General features: G+C 43.7%; 1 protein-coding gene across 1 annotated transcript in view; it reads left to right on the top strand.

Moving 5' to 3' along the window:
* The first annotated feature begins 4616 nt into the window (after positions 1–4616).
* The window catches only part of vegfc (vascular endothelial growth factor c), a 93139-nt gene continuing 85052 nt past the window's right edge, over positions 4617–12703 (top strand). Inside the window, exon 1 of the mRNA XM_080721397.1 lies at positions 4617–4778. Within this exon, the coding sequence (XP_080577523.1) occupies positions 4626–4778 (153 nt within the window). The 5' untranslated portion in view covers positions 4617–4625. The remainder of the gene's footprint in view (positions 4779–12703) is intronic.

Raw genomic sequence — 12703 nt, 5'->3', positions numbered from 1 at the left:
CCATACAACATGTGTGTTGTTAAAATGCAATCCTTACTACGTGGGGGTCATTGAGGGCGTTCCAAGGGGTTCCAAATTGGTATACACACACATATTGTCAGGAACTGGTGTTGTTTTAGGACCCATGTGCAGGAACTCAGACAAGGCAGCAGTTGAAGATCACAAATGTATGTTTACTAATAAAAGACATAGAATAATACAACTCACAATAACTGAATTCATAACTAGACACTGAACAGCAGACCTGACATAAACTTATGACCCAGCACTGAACACACACAGAAACACAGTCTTTATAGTCTCAGCAGCTCGTCACCAAACCAGGCTCAGCTGGTCCTCACAGGTGACTGCACTCAAGGCAATCAGACTCCTGGAGTAGAGCAAGGGAGGGGCAGAGGCACACTCATAGGCAAACAGTCACATGAGCTTACTGTTAGAGGCCGTGGTTCATGACACATATAGCATTGAAACCATTTTAAACACTTGAACCCTATATTGTACAAGCTCATAATGTGTTGCGATGTGACTCGTTGTGAGCTTACAGAGAACCTGAGCTCTCCACTCTTGCTACCTCTTTTTTCAAACACACCTGCCCACTAACATAATTATAGAGTCTAGTGTTTTGAAGCATTGGACCTGCGTTCCATTCCCGGGCCAATGCAGCAAAGCATCTCATCGGGCGAAGATGTCATTTCCTACAGTATGTCCTACTAGATGAACCATGCAATGGTCAGAATACGTTCATTGGCCAAGCCTCGTGCAAATTTGAAATCTGGTGCACTTTGGGGGAAAATGGTTCTAGACACAGAAATAAAGGTGTTTTATACTTTCCTGTAGGCTATGTCCCACATGACCTTGTCCTTCTGCAAATATTTGCAGACGTTATAAATGTGGAACACATGCATTGGTGGTACATAGTGGATATCATACCTACCTTCCATTCAGTGGCCTTATAGTTCATACAAGAGTTCTTGCTGAGCTAGCAGTGGTCAGAAAAATGTCACTGGCCATGCCAGATGCACATTTGGAAGCTGGTCTGCTTTTAATTGAACAATGGACATTATGCTAGAGACGTAGCACTTCAACTTCACGGTTTCTAAGTGGCCAAAAATCTCTCAGAAAAGCTGCAGAGCTGGATTCAATCATTTAAACAGCTCTTCTCGTGCATTGGTGGTATTGGATAGAATAGCTGCTTCCCAAACAGTTCACCCGGGTTCGATTCCCGGCCAATAGAGTGAAGTGTCATGGCATCCATCTTTACTACATCTTTGCTGAATCATTAATGGGCAGGAAAAGCGTAAAATGCAATGGTCATGTCAGAGGAACATTTGGAAGCAGAGACATTTTGAAAAGAATGACAAACAGATGCTAGAGACAGAACCCAAACCTTTTCTTACGTTGCTTTATTTAGGTCAAGGGTTAGAGGCAAGCATGACCTTGTCCCTCTGCAAACGTGTTCGAACTTTAAACACCTGCAACTCATGCATTGTTGGTATAGTGGCATAGCTGCCTTCCAGGCAGTTGACCCAGATTAGATTTTTGGATGAATATTTGATCAAAATAAAAACAGTGTCCTGGGCATGACGTTAAACTGCTCCGTTGTAACTACCATCGTCAACATAGTAGGTGCAGTGGTTGCATTTACAACTTCTGTGGACTATGTAGCTTGCCTACAAGAAGGCACTATTTGCCAGTAGAATCTACCAACAGCTGACGCTACCTGACGGACCTTCCTGTGAACATCTACCTGGAATAGAGGCAATAGACCCAGGGGCCTTCCAGTGGTATGTCCGTCCACTGTAAGAATAGCAATGGAATTCTAGGCCCGTGAGTACAACTACAGAAACTTAACATGAAGCAGCATTGCAAGACCAAGAACTGTGTTTGATCCAGCCTATGACATACCCCATGTTGGAGGGTTTCGACAACTTGCGATGCCCAAAGAAAGACAAGGCATATAAGGCAGAGACAAGCTGCTTCTTGTGCCCATGGAGTGCTGAGTGACATGGGTGTTGTATCATGAGGATATATCCTGTTTGTGAATGTGATTGTGAATGTGTGAATAACCGTTACTGCACCTGAATATTTGTGTCCCTGCATGCCTGTGTGTGGACATAAACACATTGTTAAACTGTGTCTATGTATTACAATGTAATTTCTGTTGTAATTTTGTTTTCCTAAACTGAGCTTTACAGAGACTAATTCCAAGCAACCGAGGCCTTGTTTGGGAGAAGTTTATTTTTAGTCTATTCTGTTAAGTGAATTAAGTTTGTTATTCAATTGTTTTTTATACTGCTGCATATAATCCTATTAGAAATGACAGTAATATGAAGAAACATAAATACATAATGCAGAAAGGCATTGTAACTGCATTGAAGGGACAATAGCCCCCCTGAGCTACAAATGCACGCACGCACACACACACACACACACACACACACACACACACACACACACACACACACACACACACACACACACACACACACGCACACACACGCGCGCGCACACGCGCACACACAGAGCTGTGTGTGTGTGTGTGTGTGTGTGTGTGTACTAATACACACAAAGAAAATAAACTGATTTACAATTTCCAATCTGGCTTCATGGAGAATCCCATTCCAATGACACATGCCTTCTCTATTTGAACGACCACATCAAATGCAAAGTGGACTTGGGCAAATACTGTGGCATGGTCATGCTGGACCGCCAGAAGGCATTTGACACCGTAAATCACTAATTCTGATTGATAAATTGAAAGCTATTGGTCTTGACAGCGCGACATGGCATCTGCTTGTGACTGCGACCTGTTTCTGTTCGCGGATGACTCTGCTCTCCTTGTCTCGAACAGGGACATATTGCAGGTCGAAAAGGCCCTTAGCTCTGAACTAGATAAGATCTGCACCTGGCTCAATGACAACAAACTTTCAATAGTAAAACCAAATCCATCATCTTTCGATCAAATCTTAGCAAGGTCGATAACTTCACAGTCAAAGTGGCTGACAATGTAATAACACGAAGAACCTACTTGGGTTGCATCCTAGAGGCCAATCCTTCCAGTGAATGAATGGCAACTAAAGTAATTAAAAATAAAGAAAATCAACCAACAGACTCGTTTTTTTTTTACAGCGGATCGCCCTGCTGGTCAATAACAATACGTACACAGAAGACTCTAGTGAATGCACTCATTCTGCCCCTCTATGACTATGGAGTCCACTGATGGTATCGTGACCACTCTAACATAATCCCTTTTATGCTCATATATGGAGATCTCTGATGTCAACAATATTAAGCCCATATCTAACAGGACTTCATATGGGAATTCCCATATAGAGGAAGACAGCCCATATCTGTGCGGCTGGTTCAGACAGCATAAAAGGCATTGCATGTATGATGACAGATGTGATAGACGTCAATGGATTTTCACATAAGGAATAACGGGGTCTCACAGCATCTCCATACAGTACATGGATCTCCTTATATGGGTAACTGGTCCAATATACATCACTGGACAGACGGCCAAGACATAGCACGAGGTCGCTTGTCGCCCTGAGGTGTCTTACTATTATATAGCCTGCCATTTATTTTTGCATCTTGTTTTTTTTTCTCTGCATAGTAGGCCTACTGTTTTATATGTCTGTCATTTATCTGTCTGTCATTCAGTGTTATATTCAGAGTAAACGGATCTCAATTTAAATAAGTCATGTGTTTACCTGAGCTTATCCTTTTAGTTGACCTTGTAAGTGAACTGTCGTGAAACTGTACCTTTTCATATGCAAACTTATCCAATCAATCAATCAATCAATCAATCAATCAATCAATCAATCAATCAATAAATATTGACAGTGAAGCCCTTATGTGTTGATTCTGTACAGTCTGGACTTTCAAGCATGTGAGATATCAGAAACAACTGAAAATGATTCTTGCCCCTTGTAATGTAGATTGAAATGTGTGTGTGTGTGTGTGTGTGTGTGTGTGTGTGTGTGTGTGTGTGTGTGTGTGTGTGTGTGTGTGTGTGTCTCTCTCTCTCTCTCTCTCTCTCTCTCTCTCTCTCTCCCTCTCTCTCTCTGTCTCTCTTAATCTCTCTCTGTCTCTCTCTCTCTCTCTCTCTCTCTCTCTCTCTCTCCATTGCGCGGTGTTCAGCTGTGTGTGTGTGTGTGTGTGTGTGTGTGTGTGTGTGTGCGTGTGTGTGCGCGCGCGCGGTGCGTGCGTGCGTGCGTGCGTGTGTGTGTGTTGTGGGCTATATAGCCTTACACACCGGGGGTCGACTCAAGGAGGACTGGAGGAGGATAACAGGGGGAGTCAGTCAACGCGACGCTCTCACTCTAGTTCAGTCAGTCAGTCAGCGGTTGGCTCAGTCCGCAGAAAGTCCATCTGTCTGCACTCTGCACATGAACACAGAGCTGTCTGACAGAGAACAACCAAGCAGGCAGACATCTGGAGCAACGGGACCAAAGGACACACATACAGGAGTATAATTCGTTTTTCCCCGCTTTCCTTTCTATTCTTTTCTATTATTTTTTCATTTTTTCTGGAATATTTATTAGCCTACTAACTTCACATCTATGCCGCACGACTTTTGATCATCACGCAACAGACACAAACAATTGTCACCAGCGCGCAACATGCATCTGTTGGGAATAGCTGTGGTCCTCACGTATTTTCTCTACAGCAACTTTGCCAGCGAATCCAACGGCCACGATCTGGGCCACAGCAGCAGCAGCAGCAGCAGCGATTATTATGATTATTATTACGAGCAGGAGCAAGGAGACGAACCGGTAAGAAAGTCGTATTCATATTCATATTTAAATGCCCAACAAAACCTGGTTTAACGAATCCCATGGCTGGGATCAATTAACACCAGACACTTGTTAAAGACTGGTAGGCGAGGTTAGACACTTGTTAAGTGTTTGGTCTGGGAGCGTAAGAAATGAAATCAGGTGGACCCATCCCATATCGGTCCATTTGGTTCCATTTGTACACTCTCAGAGTTACAGACCTGTACGGGTCCATTACAGACCTGTAAAGGGTTCATTTGGTTATCAATGATTGTATGGGAACCCCCTGGAACCCCCTCTATTAAAATGACCCAAAGCCAGCATGTCTATGCTACCACAACCATTTCATAATTCATATTTCATCATCAATAAGGTCCAATAGTGATTCTCCACCATATTAATCTGAAGGGCCCCCGATTTGATCAGATGTTTATGATGATCTCTGGGAGACCCCCAAACAATAAGAACATTAGGGCCTACGCATGGTAGGCCTATGTCAGCAGATATGGAACTTTGAATCCTGATATGATATGATATTCCTCTACATTGTATGTGTAACATCTGTCTGTCTGTGTCATATTTGTAGCCTGCGGTATCTATATAATAACAGTGAAAGTCACCGGAATAGCCATCCATCATGGGGGGGGGGGGGGGGGGGTGTCTGATGATGATGATGATGATGATTATGATGATGATGATGATGATTTTTTATGATGATGATGATATCCGGCTTTGTCAGAGTGGAATAATCTGAAATATTGATGAGTGTAGGATACTTGTGTGATGCAACTTCACTGTAAGTCACTGCTGTCTTAAGCGAATGATCGTTCTACCATATTTCTATGGTGAGCAGCACCTACTTTCATTTGGAGTACTACTAGGCCTGTGTATGTCAGGTGGAAACCTCATATGTCCGAAACCGGATTCAGGATTCAAATAAATAAAAAAGTAAAAATAAAAACAGCAAAAGTACCATCAAGCCATACAAGCTCGAAGCTCTGTACCACATTTCGAGCTTGCAGATGTTCTACTTTTGAATGCTGTAGCATGATCCAGTAGGGCGAATATGGAGATAAGAGGTTTCCGCTCGACAGCAACGATAGTGATATGTGATGGTTTTGCAAGCAGTGGCACATATCACACTATGCTGCTACAGTACAATTCATAGTACAGCTATTACAATACCATTCATATCACAGCTGTTATAAAGTACAATTTCCATGTCAGTTACATCATCATATGCCAGTGGTACCCAAACTGAGGTCCGGGGCCCACTGTGGGCTGTGAGGACATTACAAGTGGACCCCCAAATGTCTGGCAAAACACTAAGAAAGTATTTATTATTAATAACCAGTAAGACACCCTAAGGGCGAGAAGCGACCTCACCCTAAAGGGCAAGGTCGCGCCGAAACATCAGAGCTTCTTAAAATGGCACAGTTAAGAAGCAGGAGTTAAACCTTCAATCTGGATGGTCGAGTCATCATTGTGATGTCAGAACAGGTCAGCCTGGAGTCTGTGATGTCAGATGTAGCGGTATTGGCCAGCTCCAAATATGGAGGAGATGTCTTGGCCATATATGGAGCGTGACATGAGTCATCCGTGAGGTCAGATGTAGAGGTATTGGCCAGCTCCATATATGGAGATGTCTTGGCCATATATGGAGCATGACATGATGCGAGACAGATGGACGGATGCAGAGCTATCAGTCAAAAAGCTATATTACTGGGAGTGTACTCTGAGTCCCATGCAGCCAGGGGAGCTTGTTGCAATGGTTGCAAAAGGAGCCTGGTATGTGTCTAAATGTGTGTGTGTGTGTGTGTGTGTGTGTGTGTGTGTGTGTGTGTGTGTGTGTGTGTGTGTGTGTGTGTGTGCGTGCGTGCGTGCGTGCGTGCGTGCGTGCGTGCGTGCGTGCGTGCGTGCGTGTGTGTGTGTGCATGTGTGCGTGTGCATGTGTGACAGTCAAAGCTTGTTGGAATGTTTCAACGTTTTCAGACTTTGGAGTAACAAGTGGTCCCAGTGGAGCTGTTTACTGTACTGGGGTCACTGCCAGTCAGAGGACCATTTTACGGTCCGAAACCTGTCAGCTTTCTGCAGCTTAATTGACACCAGTGAAATAATATGTGTGTTGATTAATTCGTTTGGGTTAGAGAGTGCACAAATGGAACCAAATGGACCCTTAACAATGGGTCCATTAGGTTCCATTTCTCATACTGTGATAAGTGAACACTCGGGGATGGCCTAATGTTGAGAGAGAGAGAGAGAGAGAGAGAGAGAGAGAGAGAGAGAGAGAGAGAGAGAGAGAGAGAGAGAGAGAGAGAGAGAGAGAGAGAGAGAGACTGTGGGTTCTAAAGGTCCTTGCAGGGAGATTAAGCTTGAAGACATTTCTTCAGGCAGAGAGACAGAATGAAAGAGGTCTTAGAAGGCAGCTTAAGGAGAGACCGTTTTCAAATTAGCCTGAGAAAAGAGCACATGGGGACAGGTGTCAGCAGGTCAAGTGTGTGAGCGAGTGCGTGTGTGCATGTGCGTGTGTGTGTGTGTGTGTGTGTGCGTGTGTGTGTGCGTGCGTGCGTGCGTGCGTGTGTGTGTGTGAGTGCTTGTATTAGCCCTACCATTATTGTGAGGACCAAATTATGTACAAGTATAGCGTTAGACATTTCCCTATTTTCCTCATAAAAACAATTGCTGATCTACAAGCTCTGACTGCCATTTTTTCAGCTAATTTGAGGTCATTTACGATAATGCCGTCGTAAAATGTTTATGTCCTCACAATTATAGTAATACTTAAGTGTGTGTGTGCGTGCGTGCACGTGTCTAAGGGCTAGATGGGGATAAGTGCTAAGCACTAACACGTGGCTATTTGATCATAGAGCCTTAATTTTCTGTGATGAGTATGATGCGATAGTTCCTATATCTCCCCAGGCCTTTCTCAAGCACCCCACTGACGAAGGCTCAGGAAAATTATATGGATTCTAACACATTGCTGCCAGATGAATCACACATTTTTCTCAGTTTCTTTTTGTCAGGGGCTACTGTATATAAGGAAATATTCCTTTTTACCAAGGACATACTGTGTCATTCACAACTAAAGGGCTTGATAAAACCATATTGCAATGATTTCCATCCCAGTATAGAGCTATTTAACATGTATGTCTTTCATCATATAATTCCATGAGAAATAATCACTAAAGCCAGAGATGATTATACCCTTAACATGAAAAGACTGCGTAACTGCAATTATTTTAACTCACAAATCTGTAGCTTTGGCAGAGGTACTCACACATAAAACCAGTAAGACTCCCTAATCGGGAGATAAGCGACCGTCAGGTCGCATACACAAACTTTAGAAGCCAATCAGGAGGGAATATGGGAAATGGGACAGATCCGTGTTGATGACATGACTTTAGAGATACTGTGTACCGCTTTGCGTGATTTTAGGGCAAAATCGATGGAAGCAGTGTCCAAAAATGTGTTTTGCAAGAATCGGCCTCATGGTGGCACTAGAAGTGGGCCATGTGAGAAATGAGGGGTTTGCCCAGGAATGTGTGTGCAAAGTTTGGCATGGATAGGGGCAACAGTGGCAGAGATATGAGTAGGGCAAAAGTGTGACGTGTGACGTGACTGACAAACTGACTGACAGCCGGTGGAGGTTTTGATAGTAACTAAAAAGCCAAAAATATATAATAACCAGTAAGACTCCCTAATCGGGAGATAAGCGACGCTTATCTCCTGTCACACTGCTGACATCAGTATGACATCACACCGTACACAAATGACCCTTATATAAGACCGGCATTATCTACCGACAGATTAGTAACAAGATGTCAAAATCGTTGAAGGTTGAATCTCCAGATATGGAGATAACCAACACATCCCTCCATATATGGAGATAACCGACGAATCTCACTAAGTCTGACCTCACAAGCCCCATATTTGGACACGAACAACATATAACTCCATATATAGAGACATAGCTGCTGACATCAGTATGACATCACACTGCTGACATCAGTATGACATCACACCGTACACAAATGACCCTTATATAAGACCGGCATTATCTACCGACAGATTAGATGCAAGCAGGATCTCGACTCTGACACAACTCATCGGCTCATAAGCTGGTTCTCCCTCCATATATGGAGATAACCGACGAATCTCACTAAGTCTGACCTCACAAGCCCCACATTTGGACACGAACAACATATAACTCCATATATAGAGACATAGCTGCTGACATCAGTATGACATCACACTGCTGACATCAGTATGACATCACACCGTACACAAATGACCCTGACGGCACACACCAAGCAGTGTGACGTCATACTGATGCGGAGATATGAGCAGGGCAAAGGTGTGTCGTTTCATTCGGTGAGTTTTGATACAGAGATAGACCGAAATCAAGGAGGTTTTGAAATGCACCGTGAGGTTCTTAAATGACTCCGCTACACTTGTGGCGCTCGCTTCGTTCCGCTAGACTTATGGCGCTTTCATCTCCCTCGCCTCGCTTGCTCGGACGGGTCATTTTCCGTGCCATTCGTCTTCGTGTCTCTCCGAGTGGTTCTCATTTGATTTGCCTCCACGCTCCGCTCCGTGCCATGTTTTCTTTGGCATTCCAACTCCTAAATTTCCCTTTTCGCCCTGTGGGTCCCATTGCTACAAGGCTTTCACTGTGAAGTCCTGACTGTAAATTTAAACGTTTCTAACGTAACGACCCATTTGAGTACATTTGTACACTTTACTTACTGTTTTATAAATAGTCTGATAATAGATAGACAGACAGACAGACAGACAGACAGGAAAACAAGTGGAAACAAGTGCCCAGCACTTTTTTGTGTTATCCTTTTAGTCTCATTGTCTGACTGTACCTCGTGCTGTTTGCACATCTGACTAATAAATTATCCATCATCAGTCAATTTAATATTTAATATTTTTAAATAATATATAGGAATCGTTAAAGGGAACCGTTGGAATCGAACCGTTTAGAGAGGGAATCATTGAGGAAAGGTTGTGAGCTTGATGCCGGGGTTTAAGTGGTTAATCAGTGCGGTGCCGGCCGGGCACCATGTGAGCTTCTGCAGCGTGGGGACAATACAATGTGTTGCCACACAGCTTAAACAATTACAGGAAAATACTTGAAAGTCCTTTTTTTCCTCCGCCCCACATACCGTGATCTGAATGCGGTCCTGATGCAACCAACCGACCCCACCCTTCTCTACTGCACCGTTTCTGGTCCCGTGAGGGGGAAATTACATCCTCACCCAGCCGCAGATGGCTGCTCAGGTGGTGGAAAGCAACTAAGTAAGTTTTTAGGGATTTGTACTTTACTTGAGTATTTCCATGTTTTGCATATTTCCAATATAATGGCCAATCAGAGTCAGACAGGATTGGTCATGCTTCACTTGCCATCACAATGTATTAATATAAATGGCAAGACAGAATGCATTTCCCAGTGGATTCCTCCCAAATCGCGTCAGTGCAACCACACTTGCAATTTCACAGAATTGCATCTTCTAGTTACTTGCGCCAGTAGAGCGTGCAAGTACTGCATTCGGCTGCATATGTAGGTAGTTGGGTAGGGAGGTAGGTAGGTAGCCGTGTGAGACCAATCACGGACCAGCATTTCTGGCAACGTCATTATTAACAGCCAATGAGGGACCAGCATTCATGGTGTTGCCAGTGGTGATGTCACTGGCATCGCCAGTGGTGATGCCAGTGGTGAGCACACCTCATGGCGTGCTCTACTGGCGAACAAGTAGGCGCGCTCTGCTGGCCATGTAGGCCATGTATTGCCTACTTGTGCACATAGCGCAAGTTGGCACCTCGACAGAGTACAGTTCTAGTTATTACTTGCATAAGCAGAGCGCGCAAGTACTGTTTTATATGTATGTATGTAGGTGACTGGGATTTTGAAGACCGTAGTCCTGAAATGGCTGGAACGTACCGGTATGTATGTGTGTAGGTGTCCCCCTACTAGGGATGGCCAAATGGAGACATTTTCTTAACTGGTCACCGTTAAGCCTTATCAGTTAAGTAAGCTCACGGTCAAACGCGACGCAACACAGACACATCAGGTTTTGAGCTGGCAGATCGGCAATAAACCTATGCCATCAACATGTGACAGTAGAGAGTTGTGTTTTAAGCTCTTCTTTTCTCTTTAAAACGGGATTCATTTCATGACGGGGTCTGTTTTGGAAAATCCAATCGCTGTCGTTTCCTGATGAACGCGCTTGTCTCTGTCAGCATCTCGCGGACAGATGCATGCATGGATGTTACACAGACATTGGTGTCGGGCAGAGCCTTCAGAAATGTGTGACCGCATCATCGCTTAGTTGCATGATGTTAGACAGACATCGGTGTCTGGGTCTTTGGCTTATGGTGTGCGCGGGTTGATTTGATTTATTTGTATTTTTATCGGTCACTGTTAACTGCTACTGTTTACAAGTGGCTGGTTAAACGGTAACGGTTAACCATTGGCCATCCCTACCTCCTAGAGCTAATGAGGGACCAGTATTCCTGGTCAGCAGAGTTTGGTATACAAAAGCTCTCTCGGTAATGTCTTCATTAACGGGCGAAGGCATTAGGGACATGAGGCCAACAGCGCATTTCTTGTGGCGTGTTCTACTTGCGCACAAGTAGGCCATGTGTGGCCAGCTTGAGCGTGAGGCACAAGTTGGCACACTCAACTCACTTACTGCACACAGTGTATAGTACAGTAACTGCAATAAATTAATTTGATTGGCTAATATTATTGATGATGTAAAGTTGGGAATATGCCCAACTTGAAATCATCAATAATATTAGCTAATCAGATTTACCTGTTTTTGTCATAAACATTTAATCACTTTGAACACATTATTTGTTGTGGTACAGCACTACTGACATACCACGTACTGTATGTCATCAATAGCAACGGTCAAAAATAGCAGAGAAAGATTTCGCAAACGTCCCATCGGGAGACACTGTGATTTTTTATTAAATAGGCTCTCTCTGTGTGATGCTGTCATTACAGTATGTTGCCTATTATTATGACATCATTATGAAATCTTAGTACATGTTGCTGTCTTTTCATTCCAGCTTTGGGTGAAGAGAGTTGTTCCTACATGAGTCATGTCAGGGACGTGCTGGGCCCCTGATTCAGCCCGGGAAAAAAGAGTTGGAGAGGCCCTCATTTTTTTTTTTTTTGTATTTCGTCGTTGTCGGGTGGAAACCTTATATGTCCAAAACCGTTTGTTTTGTATTTATCATTTTATAAATGATTTAAACTAGTGAAAACAAGCACACAACGCCTCGCGGTGCGAGGCGTTGTGTGCTTGTAGATCTGCTGTTTTCACTACTTTTGTGCAACGGCCTTGTATGATGCTTTGCGAAAAGATTTATAAATGTGAAACTTGGAGATACGAGGTTTCTGCCCGACAGTGACGATTTACTTTGTTGGCCACACAGCCCCCAAAATGGAACAAAGGCCGACATTTTTTTCTTCTTCTTTTTTTTCTCTAATTGTCGGCCTGGACCGGCCGGGAATGAACCGGACGTTCGGGAGTTGTCCCGCTTTTCCCAATGGCCAGCACGTCCCTGAGTCATGTATTTCAGGGTCAATTCTTTTCTGCAGAAAATAACTGTTACATCCTGTGACCCTGTCACAACTCTGAATCACATAGATCACGGGTTCTCAAACTCTAAGTCAGGGACCTCGGAAATGTACAGTATGTGTATTTGGCAGTGGTGGAAAGTAACTATGTACATTTACCTAAGTACTGTACTTAAGTACTATTTTGAGGTATTTGTACTTTACTTGAGTACTTCCAATTTCCAACACTATTACTTCTACTCCACTACATCTCGGATCCAAATATTGCACTTTTGCTCCACTACATTTATATGGAAACTTTACACACTAAAAACTCATGGGTCATTTCTTGACC

This window comes from Nannobrachium achirus, assembly GCF_963921795.1.
Source record: "Nannobrachium achirus genome assembly, chromosome: 3".
Taxonomy (NCBI): domain Eukaryota; kingdom Metazoa; phylum Chordata; class Actinopteri; order Myctophiformes; family Myctophidae; genus Nannobrachium; species Nannobrachium achirus.
Note: the sequence above shows the minus strand (reverse complement) of the source record. Positions and strands in the feature narration are given on the sequence as shown.